General features: G+C 37.4%; 1 protein-coding gene across 3 annotated transcripts in view; it reads left to right on the top strand.

The window, feature by feature from the left end:
* The window catches only part of OXR1 (oxidation resistance 1), a 477,474-nt gene that overhangs the window by 181,633 nt on the left and 270,801 nt on the right, over positions 1-25,040 (top strand). For all 3 annotated transcript variants that reach the window (XM_027849945.1, XM_027849948.1, XM_027849947.1), the window contains exon 2: positions 3,016-3,215. In XM_027849945.1, the coding sequence (XP_027705746.1) occupies positions 3,016-3,215 (200 nt within the window). The remainder of the gene's footprint in view (positions 1-3,015; positions 3,216-25,040) is intronic.

Raw genomic sequence — 25,040 nt, forward strand, 5'->3', positions numbered from 1 at the left:
AGCAAACTACTCTAGTATCTTTGCCAAGAAAACCCCAAATGGGGTCACAAAGAGTCAGACGCAACTGAAACAACTGAACAGTCTCAAAAAAAAAAAGAACTCTAAAGCTTAAAGAAAAGAACAAAACTATCCTGTCCAAACATGAGGAAAAAATACAACCTTCATATAGCTGTCTACAGCTGAAACAATTACAGGTTGCACAAGATTTCTTACAGAATGATAATCTGTGTTCTCTGTAAAAAGAAAAGTATCCTGTGCTGGTAGTGGTCCCTGTCATTGCGCAGTCACTACCAAGACCAGTCAGTCATCAAACCATAGGTGACTTTGACAAACACTATCAATGTCTCATTAGAGGCAACAGTTATGTTTTGTTTGCTGTACTCTCTTTCCTGGGAAAATTGCACCTCATTAATCTCTGCCATCAAGGGCACTTTGCACAGTTCTCTTTTATTGCTTTGCACTTCTGTGTCAGCCTGACCTAATCCAGCCCCAAAGAAGCAGAAACAGACTCTTTATAGAAAGAGAAGGGTGTGTTGTGGCTTTCAGGTCAAATCTAGAAACTTGAAGCAGGGCTTTTGGAAATAGCAAGTGAGGTACACTTTGCATTCCTCTTGAACAGAAGGGCTTCATACTACAGTGCCTCCTTTTTATTTATCTTATAGTAAAGATAGATTTCCCTTAATCTATAGCTGGGTGACTACAATGGAAAGTAAAGAAGACCTAAGATAAAATGCCACTTCAGACACTTCCTAGCTGTGTGACCCTGGGCAAGTCACTTCACATCTATCTGCCTCAGTTTCCTTAACTATAAAATGGGGATAATAATAACCTCCTTTGCATAACTGTCATAAGAATTAAAAGATAACATCTGGAAGCACTTAGCACAGTGCCTAGCACATAGTAAGTGCTTAATAAATGTTTTCTTCCTTCTTATTCCTAATCCCCCTGTATCATGTCTCACTGTGAAAGAACAATGAATGAATCATTTGGAGGAAAGATGCACTGGACGAGCATGGAAATGTAGCTTCCCAATTTCTATTTTGCCCTACGACCAGCATTCTGCTTATTCTAGGGGAGTTTGGGGCCCAAACATTAAACAGTGATGGGACAACATTATATTTATTATCTTTAGTACTTCCCCCTACTGATGGATTGGTCTCCTGGTGAACCAACTTTATTTTTTGAATGCTCTCATTTATTTCAGCAGCCATATTTTCAAATGTTTTAGGGATGGTGGTTTCATGAGCTAAGCTTAAGTTTCAGAGCAAGTGATTTCTCAAGTTCTAGTTTTGCTTTTATCTCTCTGAGATCTTGAAAGGCAAGGGCTTTCTGTGCCTCACTTTCCCTAGTATTCCAAAGAGAGTTATATTACTCTGAGGCATAGGTCCTCATGATAGTCAGATCAAATCATGGAATACTCGTGAAAGTTATATGTCTCCTTTTTCCTTGTGGGGAATTGAAGAAGAGGGGAAAGTTGAGAGTATGACTGAATCTGTGACTTCATCAGTAAACTATAAACATTTAGTTTATTGACTGACTGAATGTCATCTATGCAGTGAAGAATTCCCCTCTATCAAAGCAGATCAGGACCTCCCTTAAAACTTCAGAGAATTTCTTAGGAGTACCAAATGGTTAAGTGACTTTCCCAGGGTCACCCAGCCAATATATTTTAAGAGGTAGGACTTGAACCAGGTCGTCCTGACTTTATCCATGGCCATGATGACCTTACCTAGTAACTAGAGCAATGAAGTGCTGTTCATTCCTCTATTCTGAGTGTTCACAACCTTTCACTACCTGATGAAGGAAGTTCATATCACACACTAAGAGGCTGGAATATTCATTAATCCTTGGTGAAGAGTTCATTGGAAGACCATGTGGCATACTGGAGAGTGAGCCAATCTTGGAATCAAAGTCATAGGGTTATGGACCTAGAACTGGAAGGGTCCTCAGAGGTGACCTAGCCCAACCTTCTTTATTTTACAAATGAGACAACTTATATCTAGGCAAGGTAAGTGACTACTAAGAGTTAATTGGGAAGTGTCATGGTGTGTTAGACAGAGGCTTGCCCTTGGATTCAAGAATTCATTGCATCATAAGAACAGGAAGAGAGATCTCAGAGGCTATTTAGTCCTGTTTGCCAAAGGCCACATAGCCTTTTGTGGCTTCATGCAAGCTTCAAGAGATGGGATTTTAAGTCCTGGAATCTAGGTTTACCTATAACCTGTACTACCTATGCAACCATTAGCTGGTAACTCACCATCTCAGTGCTCCCAGACCACTTTCTAATACATACATGTTACATGGAAGTTGCTGATAAACATCTGCAGAAAAGAATACCAGGGAGTTCACAATACCAATAAAATAAGTAATCCTTCCTTCTACTCCCCCCAATCCCCTGAATGACTTATGTACAACATTTATCTTTTTTTAACATATGAGAAATATACAGCCAAGATGACATAACAACTTATTTAAATAGATAAGCAGTGACAGTCTCCAGCTACTAAATGTTTTATTTCATGCACTGACACCTGAATTGAAGCTACGTATTTCCAGAAGGTATTAATATTTCACTCAAAAGAACCTTTGACTTCAGAACCAACTATAACAAACAAAATGGGTCAGTGACTTTATCTGGTATCACAAATTAAGATGCTTTGAGAAATACACAAGAGCTTTCTTCTAACATATTTTCTTTGTGATGTTAATTCATTCTTTTAAAGATGTTCCCTTAAGAGTAGAAAGTTGAATATACTTCCTAATGTCTCTCTCTCTCTCTCTCTCTCTCTCTCTCTCTCTCTCTCTCTCTCTCTCTCCCTCTCTTAAGGTTTTAATGTGAGGATATAGGGAAAAGAGCTCTTATTTCTGGAAAAATCCATTTCCACTTACAAATCTGAAAAGATCTCCTAAGTATAAGACGATGTATTAATTATTCCATTTTCTTCTTTCTTGAAAAAGGAAATAGGTATATTTCTTAAGTCAAAAATCATAATATGTTTTATTCTCTACTTGCAGGTTGAAGAAAAAGTCCCAATCAGTGGATATCACTGCACCAGGATTTACTCCTCTAGCAGGAGCAGCGAAACCAGCAGCACAGGCCAGTAAGGTGCCATCTGTTGCTAAGACACCAACCATTGTGGAAGAGGAGAACAGCACGGACAATGCCCAGAAGCGTAATCCACGGAAGAGTGAACTGAAGAGATTCTATACCATTGGTGAGCACAATATATTCTTCATACAAATAGCCAATGTACAAATAATGCTATTAATTTACTCTTCTCTCAATTATTAAAAAATAATGAATTTTTCCATCTTTCTGACTGCTCATCTGGAACATATCCTTTACTTGAAGTTCATAGGTACGTGGGAGGAGAAAATACTGAGAGACCTTTAGTTAACTTTAACTAGACAGTAAACTTGAAAATTTTCATTATCTTACCTTAAAGGAAACATGAGAAAAGTTCCTAAGTTTTCTAGCTTTTAAGCTTATTTATGCTGTTTCCATTTCAGCCCTGCTTTGATAGGTACTTTTTCTTTTTTTTTTTTAAACTTTGTCTTTTACATTTTCTCTCCAGTCTCACAGAACTCTGATATTGTTCTGCCTGCCTATTAAGTTAGCCATTGATATTAGTCTATAGCTGGAAAAAGTCACGTGGAAACTAGAAAGTTACTGTGCTGTTAGGTGGGGTCCTTCAATTCTGGGTCTGTTTACCTATAACTTCATTTCAGGGGCCTAAATCATATCCTATAACACTGTGTGGGAGAAATTGCTGTCCATTTTTTGGGGTGATGAAAAAAATTCTGTTGAGCATTCTTTCTCAAAACCTATTAGATGTAGAATTTGAACATTAAGAAAATAGAAGTAGTAAAGGGGAAATAATTAGGTCTTTTCTTTCCAATGCAGAATTACCAAAAATTAATATAAATAAATTTCTGGGCCTATTTGAGATACTTGTAGTAATCTAACTTTAACTTTAATTATCCTTGATCCTCTACTATTTTTTAAAGCTAGTACTAGAATCAATTTCAAAAATAGTATTCATATTTCCACTCAAGTTAACCTTTGTTTTATGTATCAAAGGTTGAGAAAATTATGAAACTTGCCTGGGTCCATTCAAATTTATGTTACATAGTCTCACTGTGGGACCCCACTGTGACAAGGCAATCCTCTTACACCTCCCTTATTGATTCCCTATCCTACTCACCACAGCAGAATTTCCATACTTTTTCACTGTATCTCATATATCCCATGGCTCTGCCTTCACCTACCTTCTTAGCTGAGAACTTTACCTTGTATTTCACTGAAAAAGTTGATTTCACATCATCAAGGTTTCTTCCACCATTTTCTCCTCCTTCACCCCTCTCTCAGGAGAAGAGGTGGCCCTTTTCTTTGACAAAGTAATCTTCTCTCCATGTACAAGTGATCCCATTCCATCTTTTCTTCCCCAGTAGATTGTTGCCTTGATAATCCCCATTCTCTCCCTAATCCTCAATTTCTCCCTATCTACTGGATGCTTCCCTATTGCCTATGAACATGCCCAGGTTTTCCCCAACCTTGAAAAACCTTCACTGGCATCCATCCCCATTAGCTATTGTCCTATATCTCTCCTCCTTTTCATGGCTAAACTCCTCGGAGCTGTCCACAATCTTTTCTCTTCCTTTTCTTTTGCTCTCTTCTAAACTCTTTGCAGACTGGCTTTTAAGCTCATCATTCAGTTAAAACTTCTCTCTCCAAAGTTATCAATGTTCTCTTAATTCACACATCTAATGACCTTTTCTCAACTGTCATCTTTCTTGACCTGATTGCTGCAGGCTTTGATACTGCTGATCACTATCTTCTCTTTGATACTCTCTTCTTCCTAGGATTTTGTGACACCACTTTCTCTTGGTTTTCCTCTTACCTACCTTACCACTCCTTAGAGTACTTTGCTGGATCTTATTCAGGACATACCTACTAAATGTGAGTGTCTGCCAAATTTCTGTCCTGTGCCCTCTTCTTTTTTCTGTCTATACCATTTCACTTGGTGATCCCATTAGCCTCCATCGATTCAACTATAATCTCTTTGAAGATGATTCTCAGAGTTGTTTATCTAACTCTAACCTCTCTCCTAAACTTGAATTTCTCATCTCCAAATGCCTACTGGACATCTAGGACATATAATATCTCATAGATATCTTAACTCAACATGTCCAAAAGTAAACTCATTATCTTTCTCCCAAAACCTCCCCTCTTCCTAATTTTTCTATTACTGTCAAGGGTACCACCATTTTCTCATTTACTCAGGATCACAATCTAGATGTCATCTTCTGCTCCTCACTCTCTCTCATCCCACCATGTCCAATTTGTTGTTAAGTTCTTTCATTTCTACCTTCATAACCTCTCTCTTATGTGTTCCCCTTCCTTCATCTGACACTGCCACCACCACCCTGGTGTAAACCTTCATCCCTTCACACCTGAACTATTGCATTAGTCTGTGGTTGATCTGTCCTTCTCAAGTCTCACCCCACTCCAGTCCATCCTCCACTCAACTGTTAAACTGATTTTCTTGAAGCACAAGTCTGACCATGTGACCTCCTTATTCAATCAATTTCAGTGGTTCTCTATTACCTCCAGGATCAAATAACAATCCTGCTTGAGTTTTAAAAACCCTTCATAACTCTTCTTTAACTAGCCAAGCTACTCGGCTTTCTTCAGTCCTACCTTCTTTCAACATGAAGATTTTCCCAGTCCTTTCTCCAGTGCCTTGTCTCTGAAATATCTCCAACTTACTCTGTGTGTATGTATCCTATGTCTATATAGTTGTTTTCATACTGCTCTCCCTCTCCCACTCATTAGACTGTGAGGTCCTTGAGAATAAGGACTGGTTGTGGGGTTTTTTTTACCTTTCGTTGTATCTCCAATATTTAGCACAGTGCTTAGCATATAGTAGGTGGTTAATAAATGCTAATAAATTAGCATCTTAATAATTAAATTAATAAAATGTTAATGAATTGACTGGCTTCAATCCTATCATACTTTACTGTGGTGGATCATAGCATTTCTGAAGTGGGTACTTCTTCTATTGATTGAAATCAAAACCCTTTTATACCTTCTCATCTCAAGAGAATAATCAGAGCAGTATACCAGAAAGACTAGAAGATTACCTAGGCAAGAAGATAAAAGGCTAAACACAAGGAAGAATAAACTCAAGTTAGAAAGGGCATTTGGGAGGCTATTCTAGAAAGGTGATGGAGCCTGAACTGCTCTGGTTGTCTCTGAAACAGGAAGGCATACAAGTATTATGTTGTTATATTATGGCATGTTGTGCCATGCTGTGGTATGCTATGCTGTGCTATGTGCTGTGCTATTGCTGTTCTGTGTTGGTTTGTTAGGTTAGGTTAGGTTAGGTTACATTATATTATATTATATTATACTATACTATACTATACTATATTATATGATGTTACATTACATTATACTATATATTGTTATTTTACATTGTATTAATATTATGTTACATATACACACACACACACATATATGTATATGTATGTATTTCAATACCTAAAATAATTCAGACTATTCATTGGAAGGTCAAAAACTGAAACTGAAGCTTAATACTTGGGCCACATAGTGAGAAGACAGAACTCACTGGAAAAGACCCTGATGTTGGGAAAGATTGAAGGCAAAAGGAAAAGGGGACAACAGAGGATGAGATGGCTAAATAGTGTCATGAAAGGCCATGAACAATGCACAGGATACATAGGTACAAGCTGAACCAGTGGCAGAAATACCCATATTGAAAAGATCGTAGACTGATCAAAGGATTGAAATATAAGTTTAGGAAATTTATGACATTTGGTATGAAAAGTTTTTTAGAAAAAAATGCTGTGGACCAGTGCTAGTCTGCTTTATAAAAAGAAACCTGCCACTTCCTCCAAACTATAGGTTAATTAATTTGCTAGACAGCTCCTTAAAAATCTATGACCACTTTTCTTTTCAATGTATTGCAGTACTGTATCTCTCAATCTAATATCTTTCATAAGGAGTAAGCAGTTTTAGATACAACTACTCCATTATTGATCACTGCTATACTGTTTTATTTCAGTGAAAAAACTATTAAGGACAATTTAAGACTTTTCACAGCCTTCATCAATCTCTGTTGAGATTTTGACTCTGTAGACAGATGGCCTACAGATCAAACTGAATAGTATCAATATAGATCTCAGCTTATTAATGTTTCTTTAAAGTCTTTGTCATAATACTGCTCACCAAATCAAAATGGGCAGGAACCAACTTTTGACAGATAAAATTCCAGTTCTAAATGGCATTAAGTAAAGTTGTGTTTTAACTTCTCTTCTATTTAATTTATCTTCAAATAATTTGGTACTGCTGCTAGATGAATTGGATATAAGTTTTCCAGCTCTAGTTAACAGGGAGATAAATATCCTTCTATGTGTTGATAAATGGTTCTAGAAGAGGAGTATCAGGGGAGCTAACACTCATGAGCTGAAACTGGGGGGCGGGATTTGGGAAACTCAAAGGATAACAAACAAAAATAAAGGATTTTTCCAAGTTATGTTGAGGATGAAAGGTGCTCAAAAAAGGGAGAGGATCATTTCTTGGAATAGATGATAAAATGATAACAGATGTCAGAGAGAAGGATCAAGTACTTAGCTCTTGCTTCATGTTTTTCTGCTTCCAAAATAGTTTTTAGACAACTCAGAACAGAGTCTGAAAATTGAGGTAAGTGAACTTGATTTTGACTTGACAAAATTCTAGAGTATATAATTGAAGGAATTACTAATGAATACATTACCAAAAGAAGCAGTGATCATAACAGCCAGCCAACATCATTTCATTAAGAACAGTCTTTGCCAGACTCATCTCATTTCTCTTTGGGTTGTTTTTTTTTTTTTTTTTTGAAGACAAAATTTACCTAGATTTTAACAAGTAGCTGACAAAGCATTTCATGTTATTCTTGGGGACATGTAGGCTGATAGTATAATTAGGTGGATTCCAAAAAGACAGGAGCTACTGCCCTGTCATGGCAGAGTTTTGCATAGCTCAATGAAACTATGAGCTGTGCCATACAGGGTTACCCAAGATGGACAGATCATAGTAGAAAGTTCTGACAAAAGGTGATCCACTGGAGAAGGAAATGGCAAACCACTCTAGTATCTTTGCCAGGAAAACCTCAAGGACAGTACTAAAATGACAAAAGATATGATACTGAAAGATGAGATCCTCAGCTCGGGAGGTGGCCAACATGTTACTGGAGAAGAGTGGAGAACAACTACAAGTAGCTCCTGAAAGAATGAAGTAGCTGGGCCAAAGTCAGTAGGAAGCTCAGCTGCAGATGTGTTTGGTAACAAAAGGAAAATCTAGTGCTGTAAAGATCAATATTGCATAGGAACCTGGAATTTAATATTTATGAACCAAGGTGAGTAGGATGTGGTCAAAAAGGAAATGGAAAAAATAAAGTCAACATTTTGGGTGGTGGTGAACTTAAATGGACAAGAATGAGTGAATTTAATTCAGGTACTCATTACATATACTACTGTGGGCAAGAATCCCTTAGAAGAAATGAGGTGGCCCGCATATCAATAAATGGGTGAGACAGGCAGTACTGGGGTATAATCTCAAAAATGACAGAATGATAGCTGTTCAAATCCAAGGCAAACTGTTCAACATCACAGTATTACAAGTTTATGATCCAACCATTGATGCCAGAGGCTGAAGTTGATCAATTCTATGAAAACTTACATTTTCTAGAAATGACATCAAAAAAAGATGTCAAATTTATCATAGAAGATTGGAATGTTAATGTATGGAATAAAAAAGATAATTGGAATAATAGGCAAGTTTGGCCTTGAAGTACAAAATGAAGCAACACAAAGACTAAAATAATTTTAAGATAACTCACTGGTCATAGCAAACTCTTTTTCAACAACCCAAAAGGCAACTCTACATATGGACATCACCAGATGATCTATGTAGAGATAAGATTGATTATAGATTTTGCAGCCAAAGGTGGAGAAGCTGAATACAGTTAGAACAAGACCTGGCCTGGACTGTGGCTCAGATCACGTGCTTCTTATTGAAAAATTCAAACTTAATTTGAAGAAAATTGAGAAAACCATCAGAACATATAGGTATGACCTAAATAATATCCCTTATGATAGATGTGATGAATAGCTTTAAGGAATTAGATCTGGTAGAGTACCTGAAGAACCATAGATGGAGGTTCAAAATACTGTATAGGATGTATAGGAAGTAGCAACAAAAAACATCTCAAAGAAAAAGAAGAGCAAGAAAGTAAAATACCTGTCTGATGAGGCATTACAAACAGCTGAGGGAAGAAGGAAAGTGAAAAGAAAAGGAGGAAGGGAAAGATTTGCCCAAATGCATACAGAATTCCAGAGAATAGTGAGGAGAGATAAGGTTTTCATAAGTGAGCAATGCAAAGAAATGGAAGAAAACGATAGAATGGGAAAGACTAGAGATCTCTTCAAGAAAATTAGAGATATCAAGGGAAAGTTTCATGCAAAAATAGGCATGATAAAAGACAAAAAAAAATGGTAGGGACTTAGAAGTAGAAGAGATTAAGAAGAGGTGGCAAGAATATACAGAGGAACTATATAAGAAAGATCTTAACATCACTAATAATCATGATAGTGTGGTTACTGTGTGTGCCAGGCCTCCTGGAGAATGAAGTCAAGTAGGCCTTAGGAAGCATTGCTAACAGGTTGGTGGGAGTGGTGGAATTCTAACTGAGCTATTTTAAATCCTAAAGGATGATGATATTAAAGTGCTATACTCAATATGCCAGCAAATTTGGAAAACTCAGCAGTGGCCACTGGATTGGAAAAGGTTAGTTCATGTCTCAGTCCTAAAGAAGGGCAATGCCAAAGAATGTTCAATTTACCAAGCAATTGTGCTTATCTCACATACCAGCAAGGTTATAATTCTGCAAGGTAGGCTTCAGCAATATGTGAACCAAGAATTACCAGAAGTGCAGGCTGGATTTTGAAGAGGCAGAGGAACTAGAGACCAAATTGCCAACATTTGGTGGTTTGTGGAGAAAGCAAGGGGGTTCCAGAAAAACATCTACTTCTGCTTTATTGACTATGTGGATGACTATTGCCACAACAAAATGTGGCAAGTCCTCAAAGAAATGGGAGTACCAAATCATTTTACTTGTCTCCTGAGGAACTGATATATAGGTCAAGAAGTAGCAGTTAGAACCACACATGGAACAACTGATTGGTTTAAGATAGGGAAAGGAGTACAACAAGGCTGTATATTGTCACCTTATTTATTTAATTTATATGCAGAGTACATCATATGAAATGCTAAGCTAGATGAATCATAAGCCAGAATTAAGGTTGCTGGGAGAAATAGCAGCACTCTCAGATATGTAGATTATACCACTCTGATGGCAGAAAGTGAAAAAGAATTAAGAAGCCTTTTGATGAAAGTAAAAGAGAAGAGGGTAAAAGCTGGCTTGAAGCTTAACATTAAAAAAAAAAATAAGATCTTGGCAACTAGTCCCATCACTTCCTGGCAAATAGAGGGAGAAGAAATGGAAGCAGTGTCAGATTTTATATTCTTGGGCTCAGATATCACTGCAGATGGTGACTGAAGCCATGAAATGAAAAGACATTTGCTTCTTGGAAGAAAAGCTATGGCAAATCTGGACAGCATACTAAAAAGCAATGACAGCAATGACATCACCTTGCCAACAAAGGTTGATGTGGTCAAAGCTATGGTTTTTCCAGTAGCAATGTATGGCTGTGAGAGTTGGACTATAAGGAGAGCTGAGCACCACAGAACTAATGCTTTTGAATTGTGGTGCTGGAGAAGACTTGAGAGTCCCTTGGACAGCAAGAAGATCAAATAAGTCAATACTTAAAGAAATTAATTCAGGCAACTCACGGGAAGGTCAAATACTGAAGCTGAAAATACTTTGGCTATGTAATGGAGATCCAGTAGAGGTTAAAAAATATATATAATTAACCTGGAAGCACTTAACTGCAAATTAGCTAGGTATGGTGGCTATGACTAAAAGGTGTTAGCCTGCCTTATTGAGCAAGGTTGGGAGGTCTTAAAAAAAATAAGCCCAGAAGCTGATAAACCTAGGGGGAGAAGAGGAAGGGTATAAGCATTTATATGGCGTCTACTACTCCAGCACAGTCCTAAATTTACAAATATTAGCTCACTTGATCTTAATGAGGTGAGGTCATTGTTCTTCACCCTCCTAATCCATATTTCTGCATTTGGGTGTAAATGTCAGTGTTTGGTTAGAGATAACAATCCAGTTTAAAATTAGACTGTCTCCAGACCTTTTCTGGTTTAGCAAAGTACAGTTAAATTTTATGCACATTTTCAGGGGTGCCATGTCCCTAATCCCGGTGATGTGGAAGGGATAACTGTAAATAAATTCATGACAAATAAAGGTAATCTAATAAAAAAAAGTTGTTCTTCTGCCTTTATAGTGTATAGCTCTCAATAGCACTGTCTCATTGCTTTTATAGTGTCTTTTAACCCAGAGAAGATGAGAAGGGATGGAGTCAAGTGCACATTTAGAGGAGCTGACCTTGGCAAGGAGCTCTTTGTCTCATTGTGGGGAAAAGGAGGAGGGAATGAAACATGGTATCAAGGGGTTTTGAGATGAGGAAAATGGCAGAAGAGAAAGCTCATATTGAATGGCCTCCATTTTTTTTCAGTAAAGTAAGAGGCAAGGTCCTCAATTGAGAGCGGGAAAAGGAGGTATAGAAGGGAAGGGAAGGCAAGGGAAGGCAAGGGAGGATTTGAAATAGTTTCCTTTCAGCAGTAAGATAGGGAATCAATTAAAGAGAAACAAAAGGGCTACCATGCTGCAGCAAGGGCCCAATTGAGGTTGGTTAATATCAATTTGTAATGTGTCCAGTCAGCACTGTTGTGGGATTTCCTCCTGCTCCAGCTTCATTTAGTGGCTGGTGAGTAGGATTAGAGGAGGTTGATGGTTGGAGTAAACTAGTTCTATTGTTTGGAAAAGAAAGAGCAGCACTAAGAGAAGGGGCAGGAGATTCACTGAATAATATTTGAAATATCAATGTACAGTGTAGGAAACAAGGAGGTGACTCTAGAAAAAGGCCCTTGGGTTTTCAGCTCACATATAGGCAGTGTGATGGCCAGTGACTTGGTTGTTGTTATTGAGTCATTTTGTCATGTCTGACTCTTCATGTCCCCATTTGGGGTTTTCTTGGCAAATATAAGAGTGGTTGGTCATTTCTTTCTCTAGCTCATTTTACAGATGAGAAAACTGAGACAAACAAGGTTAAGTGATTTGCCCAGGGTCACACAGCTAGTAAGTGTCTGAGGCTAGATTTGAACTCAGGAAGATCAGTCTTCCAGATTCCAAGCCCAGTGCTCTATCCACTGTGCCACCTACCTGCCCAGGAGACTTGGTAGATTCCAACAATACAAGGTTAGAAACTGCCCAACACCACTCTGCAGTGATAGTACGAAAAAAGGAGTAGTACATTAGTGCTACCTTTCTTAGGTCTAGCATCCAAAACATGTGGACTCCTCTATAATAATAATAAAAAAAAAATGACCACAGAATCCTGGCACTTCACCAATCAGAAATTGATCTATGTGTTGGCTTTGATCCAGCACTTGATGAAGACTCACCTGAAACAGCTAAGATTCAAGAGAGTCAGCCGAGTGTTATTTTTTCCCATATTAGTGTCTCCAAATTCTATCCCTGACTTATGTTAGATCATCAGAAAACAACGTGCCTAGACCCATATTATCTTTGTTCCCTGGAGAAATGTCTTTGCTGAGTTAAGACTTCAGTTCCTTTTTGCTAAACACATTGTCCATTTTGTTATCCATGACATAAGGATTCACATGATATATTTCTCCCAGACCAGTGGGAGAAAGAAAAGTTTTTCTTCTTTCTGGATGAACTTGTAAGCTTCTATTTTATCTCACAGTAGAAATTATGTAACTGAATGTGTTCTCCTTTTTGCCTTACTCTTGAAGAGACTCAGAGCTAAATTCAGTGTTCAGCTGCAGTAACTAACTCATCCCAGGTGCCAGTTAACATCTGTGTCACTGCTGCTTTTAACTGGTCTTTGTTTTTATTTTTAATTGTCTTGTTTTATGTGTATTTAACTGTAAGGTACCTCAGATCCTTTTTTAAAGTAGATAGAAACTTAAAACTTCTTTTAAAATGTTAAAAAAATTGTTTTTACCATGTAAATGGGGGAAATAAAATATTACATAAAAAAGCAGATGGAATATAAACCTAAATAGTTATGCAAATACTTTTCTTCAGTTGTGAGGATCAAGTGAGATAATAATTGTAAAGCACTCAATGTAGTGCTTGGCACATAGTAAGCCTAATATATATGCTAATTATTTATCATTATTATTATTATTACATCCTTCGGATGTTTACCGATCTTCTATCTACTATTCATTTTGTAAGTCAAAGTCCAGGTTTCCCTCTGTCCAGTCTCTTTATTCACTTCAGGCCCAAGGAGAGAGATACTCATGCTTCTGTGAACACGTTCTCACCAGTTGTTAATTATTGATTAGAAAGCTATAAATAAGAGACCTTATTTCACAGTTAGTACTGATCAATTATAATTCCTTTAGGATAGTGTATGTACAGTTATCTGTAGTTGAAGTTGTTAGTATTTTGTGTTTCATAGGATTGTAGAATTTTATATTTGGGAAGGGCATTAGAGATTATCTTGTTCAAATCTTCCCATTTTATAGTTGAGAGAACCAAGGCTGGGAGAGTTTAAGTGTCTTACACAAGATAATGCAGATAATATGTAGCAAAGCCATTCAGAGATTATTAAAAGTGAATTGACAAAGCCCAAGTCATTCCATTATTTGTAATTCCTAAGGAAAAATTCAGTATGAGTGGCATTTTACATGAACACAATTGGGTACCTAGGCATCTTTTCTATTTCTCATTGAATTCCTCACTTAGCAGCTCAGTGTTTCAGTGGATAGTGTTGGACCTAGAGTCAGGGTAGACCTGAGTTCAAACACAGCTTCCAGTACTAGCTGTGGGACTCTAGGTAAATCACTTAACCTCTGTTAGCCTCAGTTTTCTTATCCCTTAAATGGGACAAATAATAGCTCTCATCTCCCAGGATTGTTGTGAAGACTAAGTTGGATATTTGTAAAGAACTTTATAAACATTAAAGTGCTATATAAATTGTTGGCTTAATTTAGGACTGGACTGAAAATCGTCTCATATTAGTCAGGGAACTATCATCATTCCTATCTTATTTATTGTCACCAAATCATTTCCTGTAAACTCTGTGGTTGTGGAGTTTTTGTATCTTATAGAATGAATTGTCATCATCATGCTGATTGACTCAGTTTTTTTGTACTCACCACCTTCTCAACTCCACAGTTGCCTCTGCCCTCTGATTGGAGGACATGAGGGTAAGAGCACTAAATTCCTCCCAAAGTCTTCTTTCATAGAGGGTCCAGGACCTAAATTTTCCAGGTAACTTATCCACACTCCATCAGCGAGCTCTGCTGAGTTTTGACTCCACAGAACAACATGCCCCATAATACAGAAAAAAAAATGCCCCCACACGGTAACCTGCACTGGCTTCCCTGCCTCTTTTCAACTTCCCTTTTGCTCATTGTCTTCCCCCATTAGTCTGTAAACTCTTTGAGAGCCAAGACTTTCTTTTTCTGTATCTCCAGTCTTAACACAGTGCCTGGCACATAATGGAATCTTAATTACTGTTTATTGAATTGAATGGAACAGTATTAAAATCCAGTATACTACTTATTAAGAAATGGTAACACTCAGACGAATTCCTAAGAATTCATTATAAAGTTTAAATTTAAATATAAATATAAACATATGATAATTCTTAATAAAAGGATTTGTTCTGTGAAATTTGGATTCAGTCAAAGGGTCACACTTGAGGACCTAGAGGGCCTTGAGGCCACAGTTCCCCAACTCTGTGAGTCATTTCTTATAGTACATTGGTATTCCATCACAATCATATACCACACTTGTTTAGTCATTCCCCACTTGTTGGGCATCCCTTCAGTTTCTAATTCTTTGTCACCACAAAAAGTTCAGCTGTATTTTTGTACATATAGATCCTTTTCATTTTTATTTCTCTTTTGGGTACAGACTTAGTAGTGATGTTGCTGGGTAGGTATCTACAGGTTGATAGCCCTTTGGGCGTAGTTCCAAATTGTTCTTTAGAATGATTAGACCAGTTCACAATTCCACCAATAGTACATTAATGTACTTTGACATCCCCTCCAGCATTTGTCATTTTTCCATTTTCCCCCCATAGGTATGAGGTGGTACTAGAAAGTTGTTTTAATTTGTATTTATCTACTTATTAGTGATTTGGAGCATTTTATATGACTATTCATAGCTTTGATTTCTTCTTCTGAAAATTGCTTGTTCTCGTCCTTTGACTGTTTATCAATTTGGGGAATGGCTCTTATTTTTTATAAATATGGCTAAGTTCCCTATATATTTGAGAAATGAAGCCTTTATCAGAGAAACTTGCTGTAAAATGTGTTTTCTCCAGTTTGCTGTTTTTCTTCTAATTTTGGCTGCATTGGTTTTGTTTTTGCAAAAATTTAAATTTCATGTAATCAAAATTATCAATTTTACCTCCACTTTCCCTCTTATTACACCCTACCCCTTTCTGTTTGCCCCTTCTCCTACTTCCCTCTGGGATAATATATGTATATATATATATATATATATATATATATATATATATATATATATATACTCTTCTCTCTTTGAACCAGTTCAGATGAAAGTGAGGTTCAGGCATTTCTGTCCTCCTCAATTTTTCCTCCACCATAAAACTCTTCCTTCCACTCCTCTTTTATGTGAATTATCTCTGTTCTTCCTCTCCCTTCCCCCTTCTCCTAGCGAATCCCTTTCTAATCTCTCAATTTTGGGGGGGATCATCCCAACATAATTGACTCACACTCCTACCCTCTGTCTACATAGACTCCTGCTAACTGCCCTAATAATGATAAATTTCTTACGAGCTACATGTATCATTATTCCCATACAGGAATATAAATAGTTTAACCTTATTAAGTCTCTTATGATTTATCTTTCATGTTTACTTTTTTAGGGTTTTTTTTGAGTCTTATGTTTGAATATCAAATTTTCTATTCAGCTCTGGTGTTTTCATCAGGAATGTTTGAAAGTTTCCTATTTCAGGATGGCTAGGTGGTGCAGTGGATAGAGCACCAGCCTTGGAGTCAGAAGCACCTGAGTTCAAATCCAGCCTCAGACACATAACACTCACTAGCTGTAACTCTAGGCAAGTTACTTAACCCCAATTGCCTCACCCCCCCCCCCAAAGTTTCCTATTTCATTAAATATCCATTTTTCCCTTGAAGGATTATAATACTCAGTTTTGTTGCATAGGTTATTATTAGTTCTAATCCTCACTCCTTTGCCTTTAGAATACCATATTCTAAGCTTTTTTGCTTTTTTAACAAGGAAACTGATAAATTATGTGTGATTCTTACTGGCTCTTTGGTATTTGAATGTTTTCTTTTTAACTGCTTTTAATATTTTCTTCTTGACCTTAGAGCTCTGGGATTTGGCTATAATATTCTTAGAAGTTTTCATTTTGTGATCAGTGGATTCTTTAAATTTCTATTTTGCCCTTTGGTTCTCAAATATTGGGGCAGTTTTCCTTTGTAATTTCTTGAAATATGACATCTAGGCTCTTTCTCTTGTCATAAAATTTTTAAAATATCTCCCCTCAACCTGTTTTCCAGGTAAGTTGTTTTTCTGATGAAATATTTCATATGCTCTTTTATTTTTTCACTCTTTTGACTGTTGTATTGTTTCTTGTGGTCTCCTGGAGCCGTCAGCTCTCCACTTGATGAATTCTATTTTTTAAGGAATTATTTTCTTTAGTGAATTTTTGTATCTCTTTTTCCATTTGGCAAATTCTGCTTTTTAAAGAATTCTTCAGTGAGGTTTTGTACCTCTTTTACCATTTGGTCAATTCTGGTTTTTAAGGTGTTATTTAGTGTTTTTCTTCCTTGTTATGAAGCTTAATTCTCTTTTCATAATTTTCTTTTATTGCTCTTGTTTCTTTTCCCATTTTTTCCTCTGTTACTCTTATTTGACTTTTAAAATAATTTTTGCTCTTTTTTAAAGTATTTTTTCAGAAATTCTTATTTGCATGTGTCTAATTGTATTTTTCTTTGAGTCTTTGCTTGTAGATAGTTTCATATTGTCTTCTTCTGAGTTTGTGTGTTAAGCTTCCCTCTCACTACAGTAACTTTTTATGTTCAGGTTCTTTCTTTTTTCTTCCTTTCTTTTCTTTCTTTTTCTTTTCTTTTCTTTCTTTCGTTTCTTTCATTTTGGGGGGGTGGTTCTTTTTTTTCAGTCTATTTCTTGACTTTTAACTTTATGTTAAAGTTTGGATTTGCCCACCTGGGGTAGGGATGTGAGTCACTGTCCCAAGCTTCAGACATTTTTATCTTGCTATTTTCACAGCTAGTTCTGGGGGGGGGGGGTCTGCAAATTTTTGTGCTTCTAAGGTGGTGTGATCCTAGAGCAAGTTTGGTCACTGCTCTTCTGGTCTGTTCTCTGGTCCTTACCCAGGTAGAGGCCTTGCTCCCTTGCTATCACAAGCTCTCCTTTATACCCTGAAACTAAGACCTGGTACTGATTGTTAGGAAATGGATTTGATAAACAACACCTGGTCCTGCACCCAGTGCCAGCAAAGTGGTCCCTTGTCTTCTCTTTCTGACCATTTATCCAATCCTCTCACCATTTCTGGGTAGTGAGAGCTCCTAAAACTGCTGCTGCTATTGCTGCTATTGCTGTTGCTGCCATCTCCAAGGACCATAGCTGATGTTGCCACCATGTTTCTCTACCAGCCAGTCCCCATGTCAGTGTCACAGACTTATCCATTTAACCTCCTGAGCAGTCTTTGGCTGAAAGAATGTCTCACCCCAACCTTTTGTTGACTATGACAATCCAGAATTTGATGTCATACTATTTTAAAGTTATTTGAAAGGGAATATTAGGAAAATTCTGCTTGAATGCTCCCTCTACCCCACCATTTTGGCCCTACCTCTCTATTTAGTTTGTACTGTAAGCCAGGACCCCAATTTCTGAATTTACATAGACTAGGTTTGATCTTAGGGATTGATCCCCATAAAATTACTGTTTCTTTGACTTGTTATGCCCCCATCCAGAGTATGCTCTGAAGAAAAAAAAACTCTGAATGTAGCTCTAGGATATCCACAGAAGTGACTAGAAGAGTTTCCCAAATTCCAAACAATCATTTGAAGTTATGCGCATACATATATATACAATAGATAAATACATACATAGATAGAGATATAGATATATAGTATAGGATAGCCTTTATTTTATCCCACAGAAAATGCAGAAACATTAAAGGACCAACAATAACTCATAAACAATGTAGTAAAACTAAAATCACTCATAGTAGCCCATAAACAATCAACACAAATTCTTCTTTTTCAGTGAGGCCTGATTTCCTTAAAATCCTAAAGTTCTCTAGATTCATAGAACTATCCTGTAGTTTAGATTTTCCTAAGAAAGGAAATGAACTTGGGGTTGTTAGTGAAGCAACGTTTCAACATTCTGATGAATCCTACTTTCTACAGGGATACACGTAGTCCCCTGGACTCATAGCACTACCATATGGTTTGTACTTCTCTTAGAAGAGGACACCCCAACATTATAGTGAGTCCCATCTTTAACCAACCATATAGATAAGGAGCCTTATGGTACTTCCTTGAAACTTTGGACACTTCTAGAAAGAAAACTTAGGTCTATAGACAAGAAGCCAAACTTCTCATTGACTCATACCATCTAAGTAATTCATACTGAGAGGACGGTGCAATGTACAGGTCCCTTGTTCCCAAATTGTACCTTTCTTGCCACTTTTCCACACTTGTGATCTACCTATGCAGCTAAGTGACATAGCAGATGGAATGCTGGCCTTGAAGTCAGGAAGACCTGACTTTGCATCCTTCCTCAGACACCCCAGGTAAATCACTTAACCTCTTCCAGTTTCTTTATCTGTAAAATGAGATGATACCTTTATCACATTCATCACAAGATTATTGGTAGGATGAAATTAAATGAGCTAATATGTGTGAGTCCTTTGACAACCTTAAAACACTAATTGCTTGTTGTTGTTATTTTATCCTCCTCCCCCTTCTTCTCCTCCTTCTTCTTCTCTTCTTGCTTCTAGAAATTCTGCATTAGGAGTTCTCTTTCTTTCCACAGAAGGCTGGATTTAATGAGTCTTAGACCTGGAATTGCTATACAGGCATCCTCTAAGGCAGCTGATGCTCAATAAATTCCCCTTCTGTGATAGAAATTGGATTGTGGAATTCTCTAGAATTCTCGAGTTCTGTTAGAGAGATAGCTTTCAAGGAAGAGCTCTTCAGATTCTTCCAAGAGCTGAGTTTCCGGAACTCTCCCCACTCAGAACATGAGGTTCCCTTCTCCACAACTGCCAAATGGTTGAAAGTACATGTGTCCATGACTCTGCCTTTGTTTTGCCAGGTCCAGGGATTGATACCCCACCAACTGTTACTCTTCCACTGCCCTGACTGCTTCTGTTTCTTGGCCTTGAGGTGACTATCTCAGGAGGCAGGTATTCCATTGCTTTCACAAGCCTGAGACCAGAGAATTGGTCTGCTCTAAGATCATGTAGATACAAGAGCAAATGTAGTACCCATGTCTGTCTGCCCTAAGGAAGCAATCAGTATTTCCCAAGGTCACTAAAATAATAAGTGGCAGAAAGCCAGAATTCAAATGAAGGTCCTCTGACTCTAAATCCAACACTTTCCATTGTGCCAAACTGTCATAATAAACACCTCATTCATTTATTCCCAGGGCCTACATTATATTGAGTCAATCTGGATTTTTATAATCTACTGGAAGCCTAAAACATTCAGGTAGGATCTAGTTATAGGGATTCCTGCATACAGTTCCTTCATTTATTAAGATGTTGTGTCTTTCTTTGTTGAATTGTTGGTTCACCATATTGCTTGACTGCATTAGTCTGGTCAGATATCTAGCTGAACCCTTTTCACTGCTTGTATTAACTGTTTGAACTGATCAATGTCTTTGGAACAATTCTAGCACTGTGTGTGAAGAACAAGATATGTCCATGTTACCTTTTCAGTTACTTGGGATTAGAATAGAGTAACTTAAAATCCACCAAATGTTTGTTGCTCCTACAGAAAGCTCCTAAAGGATTTAACCAGAGGTTATACAGTGAGTCATGGTCAATCACCCTTCCCCAAAATAAATGTACCCTTTGAGTACATTTCAATTCCTATATATGAATTGAGCATCAGTGGAAAAGCCTGGGAGCCCCCTTGTGGCTGAAATGAAGCATCTATATTCTGATTGCTTCTAAACGAGGGCAAAAGGGTTTTCTCTCCCATTAACCTAACGTTCACATCATAGATCAAAGGACCAGAAAGGAATAAGAATTATCTAAATGTGAGGGTAGTTGTAGGGAGGAGAAAGAACACTAGAGAATGGCACCAGCTCCTCTTGAATTTCCCTTTCCAATAGATTACAAACTTTTGCAGATTGTGTAGCCCCAAGGAAGCCTGTTATCCTTAGGTTCAAATAGCCTTACCAAGTGACTCATGGTCTTCTATATGTGAAACCCAAGACTGGGTTATTGGTTTCTACTCCTCCTTGTCCTCTCCTTACCCGGTTCTCTTGGGTAAAGGGAATACATGTTTCCAATTTCTACCGTATCTCTACCGTATCTTCCCACTAAATATTCAGTTAGTATATACCACGCTGAAGACATTCATTCTAAGCCTTGAGGAACAAGGTTAAAAAAATGTAGGGGATAAGAGAGATGTAATTCCTTGCCCTCAGCAGGAATCAAGAAAGATGTCTCAAGTCAAGTCTAATCAACAAGCATTTATTAAGTGCTTATTATATGCCTGACACTGTGTGAAGTACTGGGAATATCTTATTTCTCCTTGTAGTCCCTACCTTCAAGGAGCTTACATTCTAAAGAGGAAAGACAATACATTTTTTTAGAAGCTGAAAAAGGAGGTGGGCAATGAAGGGGGTGAGGTGGGGCTTTGTAAACAAAATTCAGAGTCAAGAGTACAGATTGGAGAGAAATGAAAACAAGGCTGCCTAATCACCTTTTATAAAATGGTAGTTCTGTGAGAAACCAGTCTATCAGAAGGAGAGGCCACAGGGGTTGAGGGGATTTAGTTCAGTGTAAAGAGGTTTTTGTGGCATTGTGGAGAAAGTCTGGAGAGTCAGGAGTCCCAGAGGAGAGGTTACCTTAGTTTAACCTTGAAAAAAGAGAAAGAAGGAAGGAAGAGGAAGGGAGAGAGGAAGGAAGGAAGAAAAGAAAGAAGGAAGGAAGGAAGGAAGCAAGGAAGAAAGGAAGAAAGGGAATGCATTTATTGCTATCTGTCAAGCAATGAGGGTATGTATTCTAGTCTTAGGAGCAAATGTACAGATACATGGCATGTCAGGTATGTGGAGTAAGTAGTTAGTATCAGAGTTTAACTGGAATATAGTTCTGGGAGTAATTTAAAATAAACCTGGAATGATGAAGCCAGATTGAGGCAGGCTTTAAATGCCAGGCTAAGGAGTTTGAATTTCATGCTATTGGCACTGGAGAGCCACTGAAGACTTTAAAATTTAGGACGATTATGTTGTCAGCTAGGTGAAGGGCAGCTAGAGAAGAGAACAGTCTGAAATATAGAGGTTAGTGAGGATGCTCTTATAATAAGCAACAGGTAATAGGGCAGTGACCATGTGAGTGAAGAAGACAGGACAAATGCAAGAGATGTTGTGGAAATAGAGTGATAATTGATTGGATTTGGAGTATGATGAGGGTTAGAGGAGAGGGAAGATATAAAGATGGCTCTCAGGTTTTAAGCCCCAGTGATAGGGAAGAAAAGGCATTTCATCGACAGATATAGGACACTTAGAGAGAAAAAAAGACCAAGTTTAAGAAAGTAGATGACAAATTAAGTTTGGGGCATGCTGAATTTGAGCTCCAATGCGACATTCTGTTTGAGTTGCCCAGAATGCTTTCTAAGATGTGAGCCTTTGGTCCTCTGGATGAGATTGATCTTCCCTGAGCTGGCTTCTATAATTTCTTCTCCTGGGCTTTGGACACCTCAGCATTGATTTTACATAGTAACCTTCATCAAAGGTTTCAGAGACCTACCTAAGCTCTTTAGCAGTCTTATCTCAATCTTGACAACTGGCTTCTCTTTACTAGTGCTTTGGCTAAAACCAATGTATTCTCCATTTGATGTGGCTAATTCTGATCTAGAGGTATAGCTTCATTTCTCTATCTATATTCACATCTAGAACCAGTGCTGCTAGAGGATCAGCTATTTGGCCAGTGTATATGAGGCCTGGTGATCAATCTGTAGTACTTTGAGCCTGTGTTCATCATTCTACTTTATAAAGCATCCTCAAGAGACTGAATTTTACCCCTGTGCAAATTCCATGTCTGCTTTTCAAAATCCCACAAATTTCTGTTTCCTGGACACTTCTCTCCCTTAATTTACTGACAGAGCTAAGTTGATGGACAGATTCTGGGCCCAATGAATCAGAGTCCCAGAATTTTAAGAGTTTCAGCAACTATCATAAATTGTCCAATCCACAACCCAAAAGAAATTTTCATGTAATTTACCCAAGAATTAGAAGGTGAACCCACTACCTTCTGAGGCAATCTATTCCATTCTGGACAGCTCTAATTATTAAGAAGATTTTCCTGGTGTGGAGCTTCAATGTGGTACTTTGTAACTTCCACCCATCTGCTCCAAGTCTTGCCCCCTGGGGCCAAAAAGAACAAAGCTAGCTCCTCTTCCACATGAGAGACTTTCAGCTACTTGAGCATAGCTATATTTAAAATCTTTAAAATTAGATTGCAGTATATTTGAAATAATTTAGTTTGGTATCCTCAAAAGGAATGGTGAATTTAGGTAACTTCTCAAGTATCTATATTAATTTCATGAAAAGCTTGATTGCTTGTGTGGTTTTAGAATGAGTTTCACTTGAAAATATATTGTAGTGCCAAGAGTGCTGAAACAAAGTGTGTGACTTTGGGCAGGCTACTTAATCTCAACTTTGGCCTCTGTATCTATAAAATGGCAATAAGGAAACCTTTAATATCTATCTCACAAGGACATTTTGAGGATCAAATTTATTCATTTAGCAAATATTTACTGAAGATCAACTGCATGCTTAGTACCAAAATGCTAAATATTTTCACATGCATGAAAGTATTTGAAAAATGTATGAAGGAACCAACAATTTTCAGAAGAGGAATTGCAAAAAAATAACATGGAAGATTGCTCCAAATCACTAATAATGAGATAAATACAAATGAAAACAACTATAAAGTATCAAAATGACAAAGACTATAAAATATAAAAATGAAGATATTGGTGAGGCTATGAGAAGGCAGACATACGTATATACAGTTGGTGGAGCTGTAGACTGTTTCAGCTATTTTTGGAAAGTAATTTGGAATTCTGTGAATAAAGTGACTAAATTTTTCGTACCCTTTGAACCAGTGTTACTGCTTACCACAACTGGGAATATGCCCCAGAAAAGTTAGATATAGGCCTTCATATATTATAATGTAGTAATGGCAGGACTTTTTGCATTAGCAAAATAAGTGGGGACTTGGGAAGAAACAAGTGGGGGACCTATCTGTTGGTAAGTGGATGAACAAACTGTGGTATATAATTTAATGGAATATTTTTATGCCACAGAAGAATGGCATGGTGTACAGAAAACTAGCCTCAAAGCCAGAAGACCTAGGTACAAGTCACCTTTTTCCCATAACATCTGTATGACCCTGAACAAAACTTTCACTTAACAGTCATTTAACTTTCAATACTCTCAGTGCATTAAAAATTTAGAGAAACACTAGGGAAACTGGCATGAATTGATACAGACCAAAATAAACAGAACCCCGAGAAAAAATATGACTGTAAGTCATGGAAATGAATAAAAAGTACTAAAAGGATGTAGAACTTTTGTTAATAGCAATAGTAGAAGTAGCTGTTTTGCAAAGTGCTTTACATATGTTATGTCATTTGATCCTCACAATAATCCTGGGAGGTATGCATTATTATCCCCATTTTACAGATAAGTAAACTAAGGCTCAGAGAAGCAAAGGTAACACAGCCTTTCATCATTAATTGAAATGTTCAGACTCAATCTCAGAGAACGGTTGATGACATTTAGGTGAGATGCCTATCATTAGCGACATAGAAGACTACGGATGTGAACTGTTGTATACGCTGATGAATGTGGGCACCACTTCAGTTGATTTTTTTTGTTTTTCTTTGTTACAAGGCAAACTTTGATGTGGAAGGGGTGGAATTTAAGGACAAATGACTATAATATAAAAAGCAAGGTACCAAATGAAAGTTATTAAATATATGAATGAAAATATTTCTCAAGGAATAGTTGTGGGTATATTTTTTTTCCATTAGAAAGATAAATACTAGAAATACCATCTATTTCCAAGTATTATCCTTTTACTAACTATGAAGTTTGAATTACCCTATTTTAAATGTATCAAGTTTAAGTTACTTACAGATTTATATTTCACCCATCTTGATCTTGGGCTCCTAGGTGGAGCAGCGGATAGAGTATTCAGCCTGGAATCAGAAAGACCTGAGTTCAAATCTGGCCTCAAACACTTACTCACTGTGTGACCCTGGGCAAGTCACTTAACTGTGTTCACCTCAGTTTCCTCATCTATAAAATGAGCGGAAAAAGGAAATGACAAACTATTACAATAGATTTGCCAAGAAAACCTCAAAGGGAGTCATGAAGAGTCAAACACGACTGAACAACAACAACATCTTGATCTGCTTAACGTACAAGAACTCCATAGATTTGGGAGGGGAGGAGGTCTCTGGGAATTCTCAATAATTGGCAGAATTAAAAATGAAAAGAACTGGTTTGGAAAATCTAAAAAAAGAAAAAAGGAAAACTTTGAGT

The sequence above is a fragment of the Vombatus ursinus genome, unplaced genomic scaffold (assembly GCF_900497805.2).
Source record: "Vombatus ursinus unplaced genomic scaffold, bare-nosed wombat genome assembly UNPS02008961.1, whole genome shotgun sequence".
Classification (NCBI taxonomy): Eukaryota; Metazoa; Chordata; class Mammalia; order Diprotodontia; family Vombatidae; genus Vombatus; species Vombatus ursinus.